The sequence below is a fragment of the Mytilus trossulus genome, chromosome 12, assembly GCF_036588685.1.
Source record: "Mytilus trossulus isolate FHL-02 chromosome 12, PNRI_Mtr1.1.1.hap1, whole genome shotgun sequence".
NCBI lineage: Eukaryota > Metazoa > Mollusca > Bivalvia > Mytilida > Mytilidae > Mytilus > Mytilus trossulus.
Window position 1 is genome coordinate 24,256,037 of NC_086384.1, and position 25,072 is coordinate 24,281,108.

Here is a 25,072-nt window from a genome sequence, read left to right on the forward strand (position 1 = left end):
GTCCGTCCCAAGTCAATGTTACACTCATTATGTACATTATTTGTCCGTCCCAAGTCAATGTTACACTCATTATGTACGTTATTTGTCCGTCCCAAGTCAATGTTACACTCATTATGTACATTACTTGTCCGTCCCAAGTCAATGTTAAACTCATTATGTACATTATTTGTCCGTCCCAAGTCAATGTTACACTCATTATGTACATTATTTGTCCGTCCCAAGTCAATATTACACTCATTATGTACATTATTTGTCCGTCCCAAGTCAATGTTACACTCATTATAGATATAGGAAGATGTGGTGTGAGTGCCAATGAGACAACTCTCCATCCAAATAACAATTTAAAAATTAAACCATTATAGGTTAAAGTACGGCCTTCAACACGGAGCCTTGGCTCACACCGAACAACAAGCTATAAAGGGCCCCAAAATTACTAGTGTAAAACCATTATAGTACATTATTTGTCCGTCCCAAGTCAATGTTACACTCATTATGTACATTATTTGTCCGTCCCAAGTCAATGTTACACTCATTATGTACACTATTTGTCCGTCCCAAATCAATGTTAAACTCATTATGTACATTATTTGTCCGTCCCAAGTCAGGAGCTTGCTCATTATGTACATTATTTGTCCGTCCCAAGTCAATGTTACACTCATTATGTACATTATTTGTCCGTCCCAAGTCAATGTTACACTCATTATGTACACTATTTGTCCGTCCCAAGTCAATGTTACACTCATAATGTACACTATTTGTCCGTCCCAAATCAATGTTAAACTCATTATGCACATTATTTGTCCTTCCCAAGTCAGGAGCTTGTTATTCTGTGGTCGTTGTTGGTTTAGTGTCTCTCATATTTCTTCTTCGTTCGTTTTGTTATAATTATAACCAGAACGTTAGTTTTCGCTTCTAGATTGTTTCACATTTTGTTATTCTGTGGCCTTTGATAGATTACTACAATATATGGTATGGTGTTTTTCATTGTTGAAGGCTGTATGATAACCGATAGATGCCCACATCCTGATCCTTAGGGACCACACCTACATCATTTGGTCTTTGGTGGGTAGTCGTCACATAGATCTTCATACCACATTGTCTTGTATTTACTCATGTACCCTTTTACATGATAATAGATTAAAATTCTTACTTTAAACTGTTTATAAAAAAAGACACTTACAAAATTCTTATGTAACCAGCATTTGTACAACTTAGTATTAACACACATGATATTATGAAAAAGATAACAGATTAATTTTTTGATCTTCCCCTTACTTTTCCATATTTGCTTTTATCTCCGTGTTAGCAATGTGATTTAGCGATCAAGGTCACAGTTTACCACAGTTTCAAGAGCTTGTATTTAATCTAAGGTTTTATCTAGTGAACAATACTTGAAGTAACTTGGAATCACAAAACACCGTGTAGTGTAATTTTCTGCATATGCAAATACTATTATCTAAATTAAGGTTGAAACTATGAGTATTAACACTAACAGAAGTACATGCGGTACAGCTTATATCATGAACTCGAATATAGTTGAAATATTATTATATATTAAGAGACTTAAAATTATCCCAATCAGGAATGATTTCTATGTACAATGAAAATCTCAGTCAGGTTGGAAAGAGAATAGACAGAAAAATTAACGTAAGCGTTTCACACACGATCCTTGATAAACGTCAGCATATGCGAGAGTAATTTATAAACTTCTGCGGAAGTAATTTATTAAATGTCGGTGAAAGTATTCGTTGATCGTTTGCGAAATTTATTGGTAAACGTCAGCATCTGCCAAAAGTAATTGCTAAACGTCAGCATTTGCGAACGTAATTGATAAACGTCAGCTTTTGCGAACGTAATTGATAAATGTCAGCATCTGCAAACGGAATTGATAAACGTCATCATTTGCGAAAGTAATTGATGAACGTCAGCATCTGCGAATGTAATTGATAAACGTCAGCATCTGCGAATGCAATTGATAAACGTCAGCTTTTGCGAACGTAATTGATAAACGTCAGCATCTGCAAACGGAATTGATAAACGTCAGCATTTGCGAAAGTAATTGATGAACGTCAGCATCTGCGAAAGTAATTGATAAACGTCAGCATCTGCGAATGTAATTTAAAAACGTCAGCATCTGTGAAAGTAATTAATAAACGTGATCATTCGTCAGCCAAACCAGTGCTGTTCGAAAGTTCTTACATCTTTAAAACTTTCCGATTAAATTTTTCGAAAATTTGTACTCAATGGCGTTTGACATTTATCACAATTTAAACTTTAACAATCATTAGTTTTCAAAAATAACTTTCTACTAAGTTTATTTGTTAAACGCCTTAAAATGTCATGAAACAAATTAAAATCCACTTACAAGGTTTAATACTGAAGTGAGGTATAATACACTGGCATTCTACTAGCATTACAAAAAAAGTTTTGTCTGGAGATTATGAACTTATAAAAGTTTGTGTTTCGAAATCCAAGGCATCGCTTGAAATGTCAAGAATAATTAAATCTGAGCAGTTACGACTAGAAAGTAAGGAACCAAACTTCTAATTTACCAGATGACCAACTTAAATGTTTTATCCGTTTGAACCACAAAGACAAAGTAAGACACACACTACGATAATTCAGTGGAAGGATATTACATCCACGCCAATAGGACTTTTATTGATAATTATCTCATGTGACACGATACTATATGGTTGAAGTATTAGTAAATGGGCAATTGAGAAATCGTTTTACTGGTCTTATTTTCTAATCGTTGACGAAAAAGCTTCATTCAATTAAATTATCATGCACTATTAAGAAAAAAATATATGAGTTCAAGATCATAGCTTTTTGATATTCCAAATATATTTTCAATACAGTTTTGTCCATTTCAAATATTTGTATATCAATCTATAATAGAAATTTTAATGAAACCAAAATAAGGTCTATCTGCATTAAACCGTATGTTTGCCTAAATATGGCTAGGCCGGAAAGACGAACTATGGCTCTGTTTCGGTCCGGTGCACTACCCCTTGCCTACGAGATCGGCAGGTACTCCAGGCCGCCTATTCCGGTAGAAGAAAGACTCTGTGTGTTTTGTAACCTTGATAATGTAGAAAATGAAAAACACTTTCTTCTTGAATGTGAACTTTATAGTGACTTACGGTATAATTTATTTTCCGAATGCTCTAAATATATTGATAACTTTAGCAATCTTGATATGGACGATAAATTTATACAAATCATGAACTGTTCGAGTATCCAACACTATTTGTGTAAAATATTACATAAGTTTTTTATTCGAAGAAAATTATTTTCATAGTAAATATATTTTAATCAGAATTTATAACTGTTCTTAATTTAATTACCATACATATTTTTACCAGTAGAAAATTTTAATACAGGCAGTAATTTTTAAACTTTATATTACATTGTATACGTCAATTTTAACAATGATAGTCAAGAAATTATTATATATTCAGATTTTTAATTTGTTTTTAAAAAACTTTGATAACGGAAAATTTTACAAGTATAAGAACTACGATATAGGAAAATTTTATAAGTATAAGAAACAATTTTAATGAGTAACTGAATGTTTAGTTGTTTTATCTAGTGATCATTAATTGTATAAAGTTTTATACTGTTAGTGTCTCATAAGTCAGTATTTATGGCTGGATATTGATTGTTTTATGTGTAAATATTATAATTGTTGTATATGTTTTATGGCAATCAATATGTGACACTTTAATAAACAAATTTATTATTATTATTATTGAAAGAGATTATAAAGAATTGTCTAATATTTAATTTTTGAAGTCATAACCGAAGCCCGTATATGTTATGGCTATTTAAAACATATTTACGTAAATTCATATTAAATTGAAATGAAAAATGTTTTGAAGTTTTTAAATGACTCTTAAAGTATGCAATTGAAACCTATAATGACAGTATTCATCAATATCATGCAGCTTTTCAATTAAATAGAAAAATAATTTCTCCTTTTGAAATTTTCATAATGGGTAGTAAAATAGCTTCTTCCCACTTCTATTAGATAGTTAACTAAGCACACACAATACACATTATATACGTGACAAAAAAAGACACAGCATATGATTATTTTTGAGTTATATAAAGAATTGATATTTCAATGTTTGTATTGAAATATAATAAATCTGCATATAATTTATCATTTACATTTGATAAGTAGTTCTGCGTTGGCGGTGTAGATTTTCCATATATACATACAAGATATAATTCGTATAGTGTCAGCAAAAAATAAATTGAAATAAGATATTGTTTGTTTATCTGTTGCAGTGCTTTGGTCAGAAATAACGAAAAGATTCAAATAACAAACATAATATGTTAAATAAACATGACAGAGGACTTACAGAGAACTGTACATAATCAATCTGACTATCATTTCTACATAAGAAAATGCCTGTACCAATTCAGGAATATGACAGTTGTTATACATTCGTTTGATATGTTTGAGCTTTTGGTTTTCTCATTTGATTAGGGACTGAGCCTTTTGTGTTTTCCTCATAGTTCAGTAATTTATGTGATTTTACTTTTTACTGTGTCAGGGGTAATTGTCTGGATGATTGGCCAGACTTTGTTCCTCACATCAATATTCTCTTGAAAATGCATGAGCTTTTTACTAAATATTTTAGTTTTAAGTTTTCATTTGTGTGGCGAGCTACTACTTTTATTCATATACTTTTACCAGTTGAAACCTTCCTTTTTAAGAAATGTACTATTTTCTTTTCCATTTTCTTCACATAAATTTCTGTATCAAAGCAGACGTACTTACGACGGTTGTTTTTCATTTTTCCCTTCGGTTGATAAAGGTTTGCTTTTGATTTTATTCTTTTTATGGACTTCTTCCTTTGTGAATGAACCTTGGATTTAGGTATCTTTGTTTTGCTTTCTTTCTTATTAGGAAGAGGTCGTTTTCGTAATAGATCGTGAAAAAACCCCAACATTGAACATATTTATTGTCTCCGACATTGAAATTTCCTTGGAGTTCGGTATTTTTGTGATTTCACTTTTTAAGGCTGAATTTTGTTGTTGTTTTCTGTCCATCTAAAGCTAATGTCATTTCTCTTATTCATAAATAGTAAACTATGGTTCGACCAAAATTAAAGATCTTCATTACCTCTTGATAGTATAATACTTTTAGTCCGCGTGGAGGTAAAACTAAGCCTTCCAACTTATCCAAAGGGGTTAAGGGATACGATGGATTAATATTTTATACTTTTATCTGAAATATGATAGCTTTTAAGTCATTTTAAAGTCAATATACACATTTTTAGGTGTAGATTTATTTAACATTTTAACACACCTGACAGGAATACAATAAGAACTGTTTAAACATTTGCAACACTAAAGTTATCTTTAGTTGTGATACTAGCCAGATCCTGTTTGTAAATTTACATACATCTATTTGTTTGTCAATAGTAACCAAGAAGTTCAATATAGTGATACAAGTTGACATTAGTAGTACCAGAGGAACTGTGATATTACAAAACAATAGACATGACCACAGCAAAGCAATACTTTTAATATATTGTCACTTGATCGTTGTTCTTTTTTGCCAAGGTGTTGTCAGTTTGTCTCCAATTTACGACTCTTTTTATAGTTCTGTAACTATAGTTTGAAAATATCGAACTGTCATCAATACTTGATATCCGGGATGGTTAAGTTAAAAAATTAGTAAGTTCCTTAATAAATTTTCATTTATTATTATTAGATGAGTAAACCATACGACATTAACATGACCAATTTATCATTAAACTATATTTGATCGTTTATTTACAACTTCATACTATTTTAAATGTTTTACTCCGGTTAATTTGAAAATATGAAGATTTGGTGAGACGGCCAAAGAGACACTCTTGACGCAGGTAAAATGACACAATAAAAAGCATATAAACAATTGCCATACAAGAAGGAGGATCAACTAGCTATACAATATGTTCTTTACCAACCATTTCCTTAGGAAAATGTTTATTCAAAGTCAGGAATAAGATAGTATTTTCAACTCCCTCCGTTGGTTGATGAAGTTTGATCTGTCATTTTGTATGCACTTCTACATTTTGTAGTTACCTTGAAGTTCGATATTATTTTATACTTTCAAATAATTATTGTATCAGTTTATCGGTTGTTTTTTTATAAGATTTTTTTAGTGCACATAACTGTATGTAAACTGTACTTATTTGCTTGGTACTCTTTTCTTTCATCAGACATCTAATTAAAAAATATTGGTACATTAAGTTGTTTATTTTGTTTTGATTATTGCAATATTGACGTATTTGTTTTAGAATTAGAGAAAATAACAAGGAGTTACAAATGGTAATATCCGCATTGCAGTTTATATTTTATCCAATCATTTACGTATTACGCAAACGATCGCGGAAAAACAAGGCAAACATACTTAGCCACGGTTTTTATTAAAAACTCAAGAAAGCATAAATTGAGCGAAATAATGATTAATAATGATCTTGTATTAACAAACATGATTTAATTCATCACTTTCTTTTGAAGGTTTCAATTAAACCTACACAGGAAGCGTTTAAAGTAAATGTACGTGCAAATCAATGTACTTTTTAGATATCTTTTTTGAAAGTCATCGACAAAATAGACACTTGTGTTAGTTAAGGATCGATTACCCACAATCACTTTAATATATCAATATGAGTAGTCTACCTTCTAAAGTATTTTCAGTGCAAAGATATAGAAATTTGATTTGTACACTTTAAGTACCTGTACTTTAATGGATTAGTCGATAATGCTGATAGTTTAAACAATAGGTTGTCATCTTCAACAACCCATTCAAAACCCATTTTAAATGTCACGTGGCAATAATGGTTGACCCTTTTTAAGGTCAAACATTAGAAAATTATTTGTGATGTATTGAATCTTTATTGCAGAGTTTCAGTTTGCCTTTTAGTGAATAGTAAAGTCAATATTCTTTTAATTAACGTTGAGAATAGTTTTATCAGGCAATATCAACTATAATTCTTTTGAATCTGAATGGGACATTTGTTAATATTTGTCAATATTACTGAGTTGATTTAAAAGATTTAATTGAGTTAAAACTTCTTATTTGATGTGAGCAAACTACAGTTATAATTTGAGGTAATTTGAATTGATATTTTAACGGTTTCACAAGTATTTTCGTACATGATATAAAGATTTTCTGGTTTGATCAAAAGTGTTATGTACACGCTATATTAAAGGGATGACTGTAATATTTATCTATCAAGAAAGAAATAGCATACAAAATATTTGGTGCACATATAATTTATTTTATCCTAATTCTAAATTCTATTTAAAGACTGAGTAAATCAGTTACACGATTTATTTTACTCTATGAGCTGACTGATTGATAGTCAATCAGAAGACGTGTTAGATTCAAAATAAAATTTTAACTTGTATAAATGATATTGCAATCTACATTCACGCGAGCAAAATAAGTGATCCTTAAGTGCCGCTACATCTTCTCGAACAGACGACACTATGAAATGTCTTTGTATGTTAAATGCAATAGTTTATAACTTGATATCTTAATTTTACTTACAGGAAAATGTACGAGCTCACAAATTATGTTTCTGATACGCATTCGTTTTATGAGAAAACAGATGAAGAACGTCAACAGGAAAATAAGAATGAAAGACCAAATAAAAATGTTCCGCCAGTATTTAACAAGAGACTGTTCGTTACGTCTGGTAATGTGGTCATCACAAAAGAAGCTAGGCGAATTATGGCGAGAAATGCACGATACAGACCAGAAGAGGACCCTGTTTTATCTAAGACAGATTTGCGTACCATGAGATCAGTTGTTGAAGGTCTAAAACTTATTCATAAAGATCAAGGTCACATCAAAGACGCTTTAAGTCATTGTGTAACCATGGAAACATACGATGCTTTCCAGTATGTTGTAAAGAAACAATGGGAAGACGTATTGTCGTGTTATTACATTGTGCACGGGGCTGCTGAAGTGACGTATGACATGCGTGCTACATCATCAAGAACTGTGTATCAACCAAATATTATTTATAGTCATGGAACTGGGGAATACCTTGGAATTGTGAGTTCTGAAGACAGGACAGAAGACATAGCTCCACCTGCTACTGTGTATACTAAAGAATTTTGTGAATTTCTTAGAATTGATCGTGATAAATTTCACAGGATATGTGAACGATTCAAATCTATTCTTTTAATGGAAATAAGACGTTATGTTTTTGGAAAGTCATCAATACTCGCAAAAGTGTCCAGAGAAGTGAGAGAAAAGATTCTACCTCTTATTCAAAAAGAAGTAGGTACATTTTCAATATTTATATCAAAAGTTATGTAATCTGGATATGTGAAGTTTATTAACTAAGTATTAAAATATATTTTTTTAAATACCATTTGCATAAAATCATTTTAGAAAGAGACACAAATTTTACCTTTGGTTAGTTTGTCCTTTCGTTCACCCTGGCGCGAAAGATATAGATTGTATGTTTTTACTGTTTTCTTAAACTATTATGAATTTCTAATTAGAAGTTTTTGTACTGGTCTTGTTTGTTGTTGGAATGTATTAATGCACGTAGAATGTTGACCCGTCAAAAAGTCGTCACATTGTTGTGTACTTGTTTTTTGTGCGTTTGATTGCTTCGGTCAATTATTGGCCTCTCATCGCATGTCCGTTTGCACAACCATTTTTGTTTGTAGTTTATATTGGTATACCAACTCCAGTCTGTGTATTGGTCAATGACTGATATGTTCTTTCATTTCAAAGCGCGATCTAGTATCTGACGTATAGTGTAGTGGGGAAATTGTATTAATACCAATACCAATACCGAACTCTTTAAGATAAATTCAAAAAGATGGAAAGCCCGTAAACATGACAAAACTAAACAGTCTCCTTATCTACTATTTAAACGATTGGAAAACGACTGTCATATTTCCTATCTAATATCATTTCGCGCGTCTATTTACGAAATTTTATTTTAGATTCCATTTCTTTATGATTGAGGAAGTACTTTCATTTGGTTTTAGAGGATAAGTCTTAGAATTTAATTATATTATATTTCATTTTACAGGAATACTCACCAAATAAGACAATTCTGCATCAAGATGAAGTTTCAGAATACTTATACTTTATTATTTCTGGTAAGTTAAAAAGAGGCTTAAGTTACTATGGTTACCACGAATACATTATTGTTCATTGGGCTGATCATTTTAAATTGCTAAAAAATGACACCGTCATTGAAATAAAATCAAATACAAAGAAAAGACTACGTTCAAAACTAAAAGACTGATCTACATTTATACCAACCAGAAAATCCAAGGTATACTCAGTTACTCAGGAAGGAAAATCAGATCAGGTGTTTTAAACCGAATAAGACGTTATATAGTTCACCTCTGTAAGATAATAATAATCAAGATTCTGTGTTGTCAACATCATAACTTTTTCTAAAAAAAAAAAAAAATCTGCTACTGCATTCAATATCGAAAAACATCTTCAAAACTGTATTAAAACATCAAACATAAATTTCAAATCAATCTAAATTTAATTAAGTTATGATGACTTATTACTAACCGTGAAATTACGCGATAAACAGTCGTTTTTAATTTCATACTTATGGTGACATTAAAGAACGCCATACAATTATATTGATATCTCATGTAAGTCATAAATTACAAAGATGAAAAGTAAACAAAATGCATTCAGATTTTATGACTGTAATAATATAAAAAATGATTTTTTTTTTGAACTGTTGATTGACAATTGCAAAGCGAAACGAAATTTATATTTCATTACTTAAAGTCTATGTATTCCTCAATATCAAAGATTAAAAAATGTATACAAAAAAGAATGACTTCACCTCGTCTTTCAAACGAAGATGTACGTCAAGTATCGTAGTAACAATCTCATTACCATCTTCGGTATGTTGATAATTGTGTTATTGTGCTATGGTAGATTTTTATATTCTTGTTTTTAATTTTTGCTTATGTACTTTGTCTATATGCCTTTTCTTGTTAATTTCTTATATATTGTGTTTGTTTTCATTGTGATTAAGACTAAAACACAACGTTGACAGGTGTACTTTTATTTTGACATTTTGACTTATTCTGTCTGTTTGTTTTGTTCACAATCGTTTAGTTTAATATTGAGTTGTTTATGTTTCGTTGTTTTCCTCTTATAATTGAAATGTTTCCCGCGGTTTTATTTAGTAGCCATGTTTGTCTCTTTCAATCGATTTATGACTTTTGAACAGCGGTATTTTACTGTTGCCTTAATAAATAAACTCATCATAGATACCAGGACTAAATTTAGTATATATACGCTTTATAAATGTATTGTGATCATTTCGTCATTTTTTATTTGGTCATACTGTTTAACAAAGACTATAAGAGATCTGTCAAAAACATTAAATTCATTTTTAAATTTCAGTGTTTTACTCAGTATTAAAAACATATTGTAGATTAACACAGGGGTAATTTCAAAAACTATCGTGCCAGTTTTACCTGTTTACGCAAGGAGTAGTCTTTCACCATTTTTTTATCTATGATTTTATTTTTTAGGTCGGTGTCAATTGTGCCGAGAAGTCTACATACCAGAGGCACAAAAGACAGTAACATTCTACGTAGCGTGTAAAGAGCCAGGTATAGTTAATTACGGAATAAATTATTTGTGATGTTTGAAATGTGAATTTGCTTTTCAGGTGAAGTGCATAACAGGAGATACATGTACTTACCCTTTTGACACACCGGCCTCGAAGTCATAAAACTTTCGAGTCAGTTTTTTGTACTCGTACTCGAAAATCAACCAATCAAAATGTTGAATTTCCTGTTTCGAGCATGATTGTTGTGCTCCAAGCACTGAGCAAAGTTTTATAGTTAGTAATTTACTCAGTTTGATTTTATACTTATTTGTTTCTTCCTACCAATTCAACGCAACTTGAACATCGGTTAACTACTGTTGCTCATATTGGCAACGTTAACTTGATATTTAGTTACATTGTGTAAAGAGAGGATAAATCTAAAACAGTTAACAGTATCAAGAAAAGTGCTTCGAAGGCATGAAATTATTAAACGTGTTGTTTTCATATTGTTAACAACACTCTCATTTGTACGATAATTTGAAAACCACAAGTATTGCAAATTGCATTATATGTAAATATTGGAATAAAAAATGTTTCATAGAGTTTTCAAATCAGCATGATTGATTTTGATAGCCACCTATTCATTTGCTACAAATATTTAGATAATACGTTTTATTATACAGATTCAGCTTTCTTTATTAGTTAATTGCTTTTACATAATTATTTGTATGTTTAAAATCATTTAATTTGCATTGGTTATGCACATTGAAATATGATAACATTATCATTGTATTCTCTAGACTTTGCCGGTTTATTCAGGAAAGCATCAATCACATTAAAATTATTTGTTCCAACTGTCATTTTGTAAAACGATATTGTCATACGGGGTCTGTTTGATTAATCAAAACCCTTTATGTGTATTTTTATCTTTCTGTAGATGAAATGTTTGGAGTAGAAGGCGTACTTGACAATGACCCAAGCTTCAACTCGGTTATTACAACCAGTCCAACTATTGTGTATCGAGTTCCAAGGTAAACAAACACACGGTCTCATAGAATCTTGCATGGTAAAATTAAAGGCACTTCATTTACATATTATACAATTTTTAAATAAAAGTATGAACTTTGACGTGCAGTGTAAGTTTCAGTTATTAATGTCTTTAACGTTAACGATTTGTATGTCTTGCTTTTGCCACGCAATGTTTTGACTTTTGACTAATTCCGAGTCACGTAATCCATCATCTTAACAACAATAAAATGTTAATATCAAATCTTTCAAAGTTGTTTTGAGAGGAAAAGTAAAAATGGAATAAATGAAGATATTACTGAAAAAGTGTTATGTATACATGCTAATAATGTGTATTTTTAGTAAAACTCCTCAGTCAAAATAACAATTTTGTTTTAGAATTGCGTTTGATATTGTAAACAAAGAAAGTCTATCAAAGATTATTGCAAAACACAGAGACGAGGAGGTAGAGGATGCAGACTTAATGGATAGAGGCTACTTCAATTCTATGTGGAAAAATTACAAACATTCAAAAATCAGTGAAGCTCTGAAGGAAAACGGAAAAATGAAGTATATGTGTAAAGAGGGACCAAGTCACGTAGCTGAAAGACCACCATCAGCTCTGTATGTATTCTTGTCCCCCTTGGTTTAAGATTTTGTTTCTTAAATTTTGTTGTATAGATCTGTATCTTGAACAATATTAATAGTGAGAGATGAAAAGAGTCAAACAAACAGAAGATACAAATACACGAACAACATAACCTTTTCTAGCTTTCGATGTCATCTATTTCATATGCTACTTTTATCAGATCAATATCAGTGGCATTCCAGATCATATATTCACACAAATACTGAATGAATTTTTTTATAACAATATGAACCACTCATATTCTACTCTTAAATTCTTACATGATTTACACCTAGCCTTGTGTATATATGCATATATGTTCTAGGTTTATTTGTATCTTTTCATAAGAGAAAACGGTGAATAATTTAATTAAGGAATGACTGTACTATTTTTTCTGTCTATTCGCGTAGCGAGTTATTTAACAGTGTTCACCACATTTTTTTATGTTATTTCGAAAAGACAGAAAAAATATTACAGTTATTTCCTATAATTTAATTCTAAATTCCATTTGAAACCGCAGTAAAACATGAAAAAACGTTGAGGACGTCACGGTCACATGACTTAATTATGTCTATGGGTTGATAAACAAAACGACGTCAGCTAATCAGAAGTCGCGTTGCATCCAAAGTTAAATCATTCTACATTTCTTACAAAAAAAATATATTTATGTCTTCAGGGAACAACACAAGGAAAATATGTACAGATTTATTCAGAAAGGAGCAGAATATGAGCCATACAGGGTTCGGTCGGCAATACAACGTCCGAAGTCTGGTCATAAACTACCCAATCGTCCAAAAACGGTGGCCAACGTTAATGTGACGGACAATGGTGCAGAGGGTAAGGATACTATTAAGTTTAACAACGACACATCAGGCATAATAAATAATTGTATTAAAATAAGCTGTTTTAAAGTAAACCTTTTACATCGAGGTCGATCATATCAATAGGATAATCAAAATTCAAAAGTCAATGAGCGATCGACCAATGAAAATCGACGGAAATGCAAACGATTCTACAAATCACTAAATATAAAACTGAAATCTGCCGAATAGAGTAAATCCTTTTAAGTTAATCCAATAGTCATTTTAGGAAATTAAGTCCAAATCAATTCAATAAACAACTTTAATTTGACACTTAAACGTACGATTGCCCGATGATTATGTTACCAAAAGTGGTATTTCGTTTTCAATTATGATCATAATTATATTATAACATATGCATGTTCAAGTTGTCCCTCCATATGTTATGCTTGGTTGATAGTTATTTTGATGTTTTGACATGAACGTGCCGTAAAGAAACCACTTACATATATTACTGGCTTGTAGTCGGTCTAATTTTATTAAACGTTGTATTGTTCATTCTTATAGAAGAAGAATCTTGCAGTTCAGATGAGGAAATAGAACAGAGTCAGTTTATTACAAAAGATATGGCCAAAACATTGGACAGCTTTTATGCTAAGGTAAATTTTATTTCAGATCTGTTGTAGTTTAATTGCTTGAAAATCTTGTTTTAATCTTTTAGATAAGTGTTCAGATAGAAAGTGCTTTTAATAAATTCATAAGTGTTGTTAGTGCAAGGGAGGTTAGCCATTTTAGATTTGTCTTTATTACATTAAAATGCATTAGATTTAAATGGCATTGCTTAAGCTCAACTTAGCGAACTGTATAGGTTTAGTATAAACATATTAATCATATGTGATACCGAAGTATGTACGACGACTTTTTTCATATTTTTCGACAATAAGGAGTTGTCCTTGCTTCTGTATAATGTAAAATTATAGATCATAAAACAATTCAAAATTAAAAACCAATTGTTCAGAGAACAATTGAAGGTCTTTCCATCAAAAAAATGTATTTTGATATGAAAAGTTGTGAAACTAAGTTTAAAATGTCATTTCAATCGTCAAATGATAGCTCCTAGTAAGCTGATTCCAAAAATATATTGTTTCCATACATTTTTTTTTAAATAAGGGAGATAATTTGTTACTTCCGGTTTGAAAAATGTTACTTCCGATTATATTTGAATATTTACTTGACACTGATTCCAAAAATATCTGGTTCTATATACTTTTATATTAATAAAGTACAAAAAAATAGCTACTTCCGGTTTACAAAAGGTCACTTCCGGTTGTTTTTTTCAAGGTTAAATGGTTTGATACCTTTTTCTAAAAGTTGTATATCTTTATCATGTATACATATAGAATAAAAGCAAAGGTCAAAATCTAGAACGTCAAATTAAGCTATGACCTTGAGATCAATTTCAAGGTCATAAACCGAACCTCAAATCAAAAGACCATAAGTCTTAATTATATTTAGTTAATGAGTTATATCACCAAACGCGTATTTTTAAATACAAGAGGGGAGAAAACTCCCTTTTACATTCAACGTACGCTTGCAATCAAAATTTCCATCTTACGACATGTCGCAACTAACAATTTAGTAAAAATAATTTGTTGATATCTTATACAGTCTTTGGATATAAGTGAAAATAAGCCAAATTCAAATATTAGAATATGACCTTGACCTACGACCTTGACCTAATTTTCATTTTTTGGGACCAAGGACCTCAAATCAAAGGATCCTAGGTCTCTATCACTTATGATTTATAAGATAGAAATTCATATCACTTATATCAGATGCATAAGGGGATATAACTCTCATATGGAGCGGTCATATCGCTTCGGTCAAAATAGGACAAATCATGCGAAGGATATAACGAGCAATTTTGTAAAATTAAATTGTCATAATCTTTTACGGTTGCGAAGGAGATGCGCTAACAAGGAAAACAGTGTTTGGGGAGATAACTCCTACAAAGAAAAGTTTTCGGTTACACAGGGTAAATTTCAAAAGTGCATCAATTGTTCGATATCATATACCAAATATCTAAGCGACATATTGCGAAACAAATGTTTATCGCAAGAACAAAAGTAGGCGGAAGAAAAAAAAAAAAAAAAATTAAAAACCAATTGTTCAGAGAACAATTGAAGGTCTTTCCATTGAAAACAATGTATTTTATTATGAAAGTTGTAAAATTAAGTTTAAAATGTCATTTCAATCGTCAACTGTTAGGTTATTGTACGCTGATCCCAGAAATATATGGTTTCTATACAATATTTTTTTTAAATAAGGGAGATAATTTGTTACTTCCGGTTTGAAAAATGTTACTTCCGATAATATTTGAATATTTAATTGACACTGATTCCAAAATGATCTGGTTCTATATACTTTTTTATTAATAAAGTGCAAAAAAAAGCTACTTCCGGTTTACAGAAGGTCACTTCCGGTTGTTTTTTCAAGGTTAAATGGTTTGATACCTTTTTCTAAAAGTTGTATATCTTTATCATGTATACATATAGAATAAAAGCAAAGGTCAAAATCTAGAACGTCAAATTAAGCTATGACCTTGAGATCAATTTCAAGGTCATAAACCGAACCTCAAATCAAAAGACCATAAGTCTTAATTATATTTAGTTAATGAGTTATATCACCAAACGCGTATTTTTAAATACAAGAGGGGAGAAAACTCCCTTTTACATTCAACGTACGCTTGCAATCAAAATTTCCATCTTACGACATGTCGCAACTAACAATTTAGTAAAAATAATTTGTTGATATCTTATACAGTCTTTGGATATAAGTGAAAATAAGCCAAATTCAAATATTAGAATATGACCTTGACCTACGACCTTGACCTAATTTTCATTTTTTGGGACCAAGGACCTCAAATCAAAGGATCCTAGGTCTCTATCACTTATGATTTATAAGATAGAAATTCATATCACTTATATCAGATGCATAAGGGGATATAACTCTCATATGGAGCGGTCATATCGCTTCGGTCAAAATAGGACAAATCATGCGAAGGATATAACGAGCAATTTTGTAAAATTAAATTGTCATAATCTTTTACGGTTGCGAAGGAGATGCGCTAACAAGGAAAACAGTGTTTGGGGAGATAACTCCTACAAAGAAAAGTTTTCGGTTACACAGGGTAAATTTCAAAAGTGCATCAATTGTTCGATATCATATACCAAATATCTAAGCGACATATTGCGAAACAAATGTTTATCGCAAGAACAAAAGTAGGCGGAAGAAAAAAAAAAAAAAAAATTAAAAACCAATTGTTCAGAGAACAATTGAAGGTCTTTCCATTGAAAACAATGTATTTTATTATGAAAGTTGTAAAATTAAGTTTAAAATGTCATTTCAATCGTCAACTGTTAGGTTATTGTACGCTGATCCCAGAAATATATGGTTTCTATACAATATTTTTTTTAAATAAGGGAGATAATTTGTTACTTCCGGTTTGAAAAATGTTACTTCCGATAATATTTGAATATTTAATTGACACTGATTCCAAAATGATCTGGTTCTATATACTTTTTTATTAATAAAGTGCAAAAAAAAGCTACTTCCGGTTTACAGAAGGCCACTTCCGGTTGTTTTTTCAAGGTTAAATGGTTTGATACCTTTTGCCAAAAGTCTCATGGCTATATCATGTATACATATGAGCTGAAAGCAAAGGTCAAAAACTAAAACGTCAAATTTATCTATGACCTTGAGATCAATTTCAAGGTCATAAACCAAGGACCTCAAATCAAAAGACCATAGGTCTGAATAATATTTGGTTCATCAGTTATATCACCAAACGCGTATTTTTAAATACAAGAGGGGATAAAACTCACTTTTACGTTTAACGTACTCTTGCAATCAAAATTTTTGTGTTACGACATGTCGCAACTAACAATTTAGAAAAAATAATATGTCGATATCTTAAACGGTTTCTGGAAATTAGTGGAAATAAGCCAAATTCGAAAATTAGAATATGACCTTGACCTTTGACCTTGACCTAATTTTTGTTTTTTTGGACCAAGGACCTCAAATCAAAAGATACTTGGTCTCTTGCACTTATGGTTTACAAGATAGAAATGCATATCACTTATATCAAATGCATAAGGGGAAATAACTCTCATATGGAGCGTTCATATCACTTCGGTCAAAATAGGACAAATCATGCGAAGGATATAACGAGCAATTTTGTAAAATAAATTTGTCATAATATTTTACGGTTGCGAAGGAGATGCGCTAACAAGGAAAACAGTGTTTGGGGAGATAACTCCTACAAAGAAAAGTATTCGTTTAAGCAGGGTAAATTTCAAAAGCGCCTAAACTGTTCGATATCATATACCAAATATCTAAGCGACATATTGCGAAACAAATGTTTATCGCAAGAATAAAATTAGGCGGAAGAAAAAAAAAAAAAAAAAAAAAAAAATAATCAGAAGAAAAACAATAGGTCTTTCCACAGAAAAGTGGAAAGACCTAATAATCAGAAGAAAAACAATAGGTCTTTCCACAGAAAAGTGGAAAGACCTAATTAAAGACAAACATCAATTGAAGACCAGAAATATAAACTCGAGTATATCTAGAGGACACCATGCAATCTTCCACATCGAACAGTTGTCTGTACAGAAGTACAACAATTATGTAGAAGTACTCATAGGTCTGTCATCACCACCAGCTTTAATATTTTCTTAGTAACAAAATGATACTGTTTGATTTTCAAGAATGCTGTTTTATCTAATAGTTATAAAATAATCTTCTTATTCAGAGCTATAAATTATAATGACTGTGTTTACCTCAACTTTGTAATCTTTTTGTTAATAATGTACTCTTTCCTCGAAATTCTTAATTATTCTTCTAAATGTTATTAACTCATGTGAAATTTATGTAACACATTTCATTTCAATAACTAAGTAAATAATCTGCTTTCACTCTTGTTTGGTATAGGCATTACACCACTTTACCTAAATATTTAAAACTATTATTTACAAGGCATAATTTGGCAACTAAAAGAGAGTGTTACAATTTTAATTATAGTTAAGATCAAAATGCATGACATTGTAAAAGTTTCCATTTTTCCTGTTTAAATAAACCAAACAATTGTGAATCAAGTTGTACCGAGTCGAAGACAATGATGCAATGGTGTTGCTACAATTTACCAAACCATTATAACTTTCTGTAGAACCTAATTTATTTTATCAATCTGATATCTTATTCTGCTATGAATTACATTGTCTACGTTTAACACAGGGAAAACAAAATAGAAGATTATCTATATTTAAAAAGGTAGATATGCGTGTGCATTGCAATGTTGCTCCTTATATAACTTTACTATGTATATTGATGCTTTACTAACAAACTGCTTGAAACTAATACTTCAATTCTTACTCTGGTGTTTAATGACAAATACCCATTAAACTACCAAACATGAATTTATTCCTTAATCACCCCATTTCAAAATGTTTTGCCATTAAACCCATCCTTCCTATGCATTGTATGTCATACCAGAAGAAATATTATAAATAGATATGGTATGGTGTCTTGTATTTAAGTTTGTGTTCCCTTTTTTATTCTAAATGTTTTTTGTTAATTCTGTTTCCTATTAACAATCTACATTTTCCGCCCTTCATCCCGATTGACCCACTCTGCAGATTCGTTGTTTGTTTGTACTAGTCCTAACTATGCATGAAATATTTGTTTGTTGACGTTATCATCAGTGTCTTGTAGCAATAATATACGAAACAAAGTATAGTTTGCTAAACATCGCATTCACGTAGTATATCTGTTATATACCGTTCTATCGTTCGTACAATGTTTAATAAAGATACCGAATTTCAAAAGTAAATAGAAAATCAAGGTACTAGTAAATAGAAAGAGGGAGGTAATTAAAACCTAAAAAAACATTCAACTATATCAACGAACAGTGCAAATAGAAGACATTTGTCATATAGGCATTTTCTGAGGACAAATGGTGAGCGTATAAACCTAGTTTTATTGCTAGCTATACCTCCTACATGTATGCCACTTGTTTAAAGACCTGTTATAATGACAAAATTATATGAGCAACCCAAACAGACTAAGGCATCATTATTTGCATTTACCTGAGTTAAGTAAAATGGCAAAAATATCGAACACAAAGGATAGTTCTAAACAGAAAGTCCAAAATCAAGTAACGATCAACCCAATTTCTGGAGTAATAAAAAATTGTGTAATTTGTACTCAAATGAATATATGTAGCTATAGGTAGCCTGCATGAATATATACATTAATTCAGTTATTTCGTTTTCTGACTTTTTATATATCATACTATGTTTTCCACAATCATCTCAATTGTACCACTCAAATTATAATCAGAGATTATTTATTTATAAATTTCAAGAAAAATATGAAATAATAAATTTGCACGATTTATTTTTTACAAGCTGAATATATTCAGTCATCTTATATTTGATTGTAACAATCGTGTATTTGTATGTCATATTAAAGTCAGGCATCATGTTTGTTTGAAAATAGGCTTCGGATATATTTGTATAGCTTTATACATGTTATTAAAAAAAATTACATAACACGTTGTGAGGTTTTGTTCCGAAGATTTAGCTACTATGGAAAAGACGCAGGAAGAAAATTTAATTATATTTTAGTTATTTTTTTATAATACATTTTGACATATAATATATAACCTTTTTTTTAATATCATAATCATAATTGAAACTGTAAAGTTAAATCTCCGTCAAGTCAACTTGTCTTAAGAGACGGTAAGGTTATCCTTTTTAACAAGCTGTGGTTACATAGTCCCAATTTAAGTTGTCTCTAACAGAGATTTATCAGGCTAAAATTGCATGTCCTGTACAGTAAATATTGTGCAATTTCTGACATTGAAAACGGTGAAATGAATACAAATCCTTTTATAACATTTTATAATAACATTTTAACGTTAGCTTCAAGGAAATGAGGAAGATATGTTGAAAGCATTAGACGAAAATAGTGAACTAGGAAAACATCTACGGAAAGCATGGGAAACTCCCGGAACAGATCAAAAAGACAAGGATGGTTTCATGGTATGGTAATCCTTTAATGTGCCTTATTAATAATGTCAGTGAAAATGTGGAAAATGCATGAAACGCTGATGGATTTATTGAAATAAACACGAAAGTAAAATTATTCATTTTTTGAAAACATTTAACATTCTGGACCATAACATACAGAAAGAGCAATAACTCGTGTTGTTCACATACAGCAGAAATAGTCATGATCTTTGACAATACATACAAATGTTCTTCATTTGAACAGCCACACAATGATGTAAAGTATATTAATTGAATAACTCTAACATTCTAATGTTAGCAATCAAATGTAAGGTGTATGGTAAAATAATAATAAGGATTCCAAAAAGCGAAGAAACCAGGATTAAGATAAAGAAGGGAATATCATAGCGTTAATTGTTCATCCTTTATTTGGAATTTTATCTTTTTGTAGTCGAGCGTCACTAGTGTGTCTTTTTGGAGACGAAACGCGCGTCTTTCGCGAACGTGAAATTTCATTCCTGGTATAAACGATGTGGGTTTTATTTGTTGTCATAAAGAAATGTCGGAGTCAATTCTGCCTACAAATGTTTGCAAATAATATCTTTAAATAAGACTGATATTTGATAGCTTTGCACATACCTTTATATAAAAAAGAAGATGTGGTATGATTGCCAATGAGAAAACTCTCCACAAGACAAAAAATGACCAAGAAATTAACAAATATCATAGGTCACCGTACGGCCTTCAACAACGAGCAACATCTTTTACACTAGTGCAATCAAAGAGTGAACACTTATCTAATATTGTAGACCATATGTTTACCTCTCATATAATGTTGGTAAATTGTGTAGTTAAATTATATCCGATGTTTCATATTTTTTATAACAAAGAACAAAATAAGAGAGATTGGGTGACCTTAATATCCTTTTGTCATCTTTAAACAGGAAAATGGGGTGTTAGCCACAATGGAGTCAGATGATATTGTGAGAAAGGCGATAGCCATGGCAGACAAAAAAGCAACAAGACAAAAGAAACGTTCTTCTATTGAGGAAGAAGAGTAAGGATACTTTAATATTTTTATTCCTAATATGAATCTTATCTTTTCAAACGGGAAAAGATTGGCTTAATAGAATGAATAATAAGATATACAAATGTATCACAAAATTGAGAAACAACTGACAAAATGTAGAATGTACTTTTTTCAGTAAGGTGACAAATTGGAAGCCAAAGACACTCATTTTCTATGTGTCAATTGTTTCCTGAGACGAATGTGTCTCTGCTATATGGTTTTTACCGAAGTTCGATTTCTTTTTTTAAAATTGTAGCTAGAGATTTCAAAACTACTTTTGGATTTATCATTATTGAAAAAAACAAGATTTATAAAATATTTATTAACATAGTTTCCTATCGTGCTTTAAAATTGACCCAATTTAAATTGTTATTATACAAGAGATTTGTAGTTAATTCAAAGCTTGATGACATTTAATCCATAAAATCTGTTTTGTATTTCTGTTATTTACATTTGGTTTTTCTACAGTGCTTTAGAAGAGTAAGTATAGAATGAAAGTTACCATTGCATGATGTGAATTCCCTGTTTGCCGTTTACATTCCCATTTAACATAATACCTACGTTATTCAAAGTGCACTGTATTTTACAAAATCACTGCAACTGTTAATGATTTTACAAGATCACTTAGCATCTCAGAGTTTTTACAAGATCACTTATCATTTCAGGGAATTTACAAAATTCTGGATTTATCAATTCACCTTAATATATATAACACAGTTTTTTTCTTCAAAAGTATGTCTGCTTTGTTTTATGAATTCCATTTTGTTATGTGCGCTTAATATTTTCAAATGGATTGGTTTAATGTAAAGGACAGGTATTGTATATTGTGATAAAAATATTCACACTCGAAAAGCGTATTATTTTAAACTTATCAAGGTCCCAATGAATGATGCTTGATGTTTGATGCGGATTGTAAAAGGCGTTCCAAAATTAGTGGAGAGTATTAAACGGCCTTAGCACAATAACAAAGGTCATATCAAAAATGGCGGTTATTGTATTTTACAAATGATGTTATAATTCATAAAATTAAAATGACCAATACACAGTATAGTTTATATTATTGAATATGTAATAATGAAAATTAACTTTGAGAGATCATGAGTCTCAAGCAAAAACCATTCGAATGACTAAACAGCAAATGTATGCGGGAAATAAGTATATAGTACAATGTATGAGTAAATGATTGGTTATGTTTGGTAACAAATTGTATCTTTGTCATACTCGTATCTCTAAACGAAAAATCCCTCCCTTAGACATGTCAAGCAGATTGAATACAGTAAGACTTTTAACAATTTTTTCACTCCCCGTTGTTTCCGCTTTGCGAGCGTGAACGATATACAGATGTTTTCCTACCCTTCGGAATGAATAAAACCAAAGTTAATTTAATAATTAAATTTTAACTGTTTTGATCTGAGCGTCACTGATGAGTTTTATGTAGACGAAACGCGCGTCTGGCGTATTAAATTATAATCCTGGTACCTTTGATAACTATTAATAGAATTCAACCTTGACAATTAAATTTTGTCGTTTTTTCGTCGACATCTTTTTACGTTGTTGATACTGTGAATTCATTTTTTTTTCGTGGAAACCGAATTTCGCGGTTTGAAGAAAAACGTGCATATTCGGTGGTATTTAATTTAACTGATTTTGGCAAAATCTACATACATTCTTTTAGAAAATTTGTCATTCGTAGACCATTTGAATTCGTTGTTCTCATGCTCTTACGAAATCCACGAAAATTAGTTTCCAACGAATATTAAAGAATCTAAGTGTACAATGTACACGTATAACCTTTCATATTTACATCATATGTTTAAATTTGATATAATATATATCTTAACGGTTGATATTTCATTGTTTTCATTAGATGGAACACAGTATTACATGCAGAAAACAAAAATGCAAAGTTTATGGCGGCAGCAAATAATATGCGCGTGAAAATACTACGTAAAAAGATGGAAGATCTACATAAACGGAGGGTAATCATGTTCGAAAAACCCATAAAACCTACGAAGGATGTCGTAGTCATAGATCATAACAATAATTCGAGGAAGAAACGGTTCATGCTGGACAAGTTATCTGATATGGGAACAAGATCAAAGGAAGAGAAAGACGCAGAGGTATATAATTACATCTAAATTATCAATAACGAAAAACATGTTAGTTTTACTAAATGTCTATTCATACGTATAGTATAGGTTTTAATACAGCAATACAATTTTTGGGATTCCTACTATACAGGTATTTTAATTGAAGGACTTGCAACAAACGATGTACAATTGTCGTATAAAAGTTTTTAAAACAATTATATATAAAGGCAACAGTAGTATACCGCTGTTCGAAATTCATAAATCGCTTGGGAAAAAACAAAACAAATCCGGGTAACAAACTAAAGCTAAAGGAAACACATCAAATATAACAGAAGATCTAGGACACAACAGAAACACAACACTATATAGTAACACACACAGAACCGACCTATAATATAACGATGGCCATTTTCCTGACTTGGTACAGGATATTTTATATTATTTATTATTATTATTTTATATTATTTAACGGCTATATGAAGGTTTATGTCCTTTTTTTCGCCCACTATTTGTTTGGTTAATACTTGTACCAAGTTATGAATACGGCTTTTATTTTAAACCTTTTCTTTGATTAATAACGTTTGATTTTGTCTTGGATTTCGGTATTTTCGTTTTACTTTTTGGTAATATAGCTTGTTAAGTAATTATACATCTATCTCTTGCCTACAAATGTTTGAAATTAACATTACCTTATGAAGGTTATTACAAAAACGTGCTTCCGACGCACCAAATTTATAAACTGTTTATTCAACAAAAATATCCGGAGTTAAACATGATATTTGCAAAAAATCATTGTAAATTGAAACTCTTCCAGACTGCTATTGCTATGAGAGGAACAATGTTCATAACAAAAACAAAGCGAAAGGTCTGCCAATCAAGAACTCAGGACGATAGTGATGTCATAAGCCAGGAAAGGAAAGATGAAGATGAGGAATTTCTCGAAAAGGTTTGATGTTAAAATAATTTATTTATAATTTGCATATTTATCAATATTTTAAAAATTGAAAAAGACTTCGGGAAAAGGTTTGCTGTTACAATAATTTATTTATAATTCGCATATCTTTCAAAACAGTGAACAATATGTTTCAAATCCAGGAAATGATGCTGCGATTACTGCATAAAATTCTTGCAACTTTATTAAGGGCTCTCATTTGTTGAGACTACATATAACGACAGAAAAATAGCATCTTCGCTAGCCAAGGTTAACGACCCACTTCGCTCCTCTCCACCCTCTGTGGATTGAGATATAATTTCTACCAATAGATGGTGCAACATTGTAATCACAAATGTTGGCTTAATCTGTCAAGGGTGGAGAGGAGCGAAATGAAGCGTAACCCTTGGCTAGCGAAGATGTAAACATTGATAGTGGTGGTAAATTTAGGAAATTTTGAAGGTAAAAAATACCGGCAATAATAAGCAGTTACTTGCTCATCTTCATTTATTGACTGATAAGTACAGTACATGTGTGTAAGATCGTGTAACAAAATAATAAAAAAAATTCTAAAATCAAATTGTAGTTTTTCATTACTTCACGTGAACCGAATGCGAACTTAACTATGCATAGAAAAATGACACGAAAATATCGTTAATTCATAATTAATATTAACAGCATTTATCTAGACTCAGACCAAGTAGTGCCATTGTTACCAAAGAAGAACAAACAACCTTTAAAACTACTCATAAGAAAGGTAAGACATAAATTTTTAAGCAGGTCAGTTACAATAATCAGGGCAGACATTTGGTGTTTACATTTTATAAATCTGTAATTTCTAAAATGCAATACACTTTAAAAAATATTGGTTTATTTTGTTGGAGTGGACGAGAGAACACAATAGAGAT

The 25,072-nt window shown here is 30.8% G+C and overlaps 1 protein-coding gene across 8 annotated transcripts in view; it reads left to right on the forward strand.

Annotated features, from left to right (window-relative positions):
* LOC134693426 (uncharacterized) overlaps positions 1-25,072 on the forward strand; it is a 72,777-nt gene that overhangs the window by 46,776 nt on the left and 929 nt on the right. For 7 of the 8 annotated variants that reach the window (XM_063554241.1, XM_063554243.1, XM_063554244.1 and 4 more), the window contains 13 exons: positions 7,564-8,299; positions 9,069-9,138; positions 10,555-10,635; positions 11,512-11,605; positions 11,979-12,203; positions 12,884-13,044; positions 13,575-13,666; positions 18,300-18,335; positions 19,988-20,107; positions 21,019-21,131; positions 23,011-23,263; positions 24,048-24,179; positions 24,843-24,921. In XM_063554241.1, the coding sequence (XP_063410311.1) occupies positions 7,564-8,299; positions 9,069-9,138; positions 10,555-10,635; positions 11,512-11,605; positions 11,979-12,203; positions 12,884-13,044; positions 13,575-13,666; positions 18,300-18,335; positions 19,988-20,107; positions 21,019-21,131; positions 23,011-23,263; positions 24,048-24,179; positions 24,843-24,921 (2,192 nt within the window). The remainder of the gene's footprint in view (positions 1-7,563; positions 8,300-9,068; positions 9,139-10,554; positions 10,636-11,511; positions 11,606-11,978; positions 12,204-12,883; positions 13,045-13,574; positions 13,667-18,299; positions 18,336-19,987; positions 20,108-21,018; positions 21,132-23,010; positions 23,264-24,047; positions 24,180-24,842; positions 24,922-25,072) is intronic. The other variant, XM_063554242.1, reaches the window with a different exon arrangement.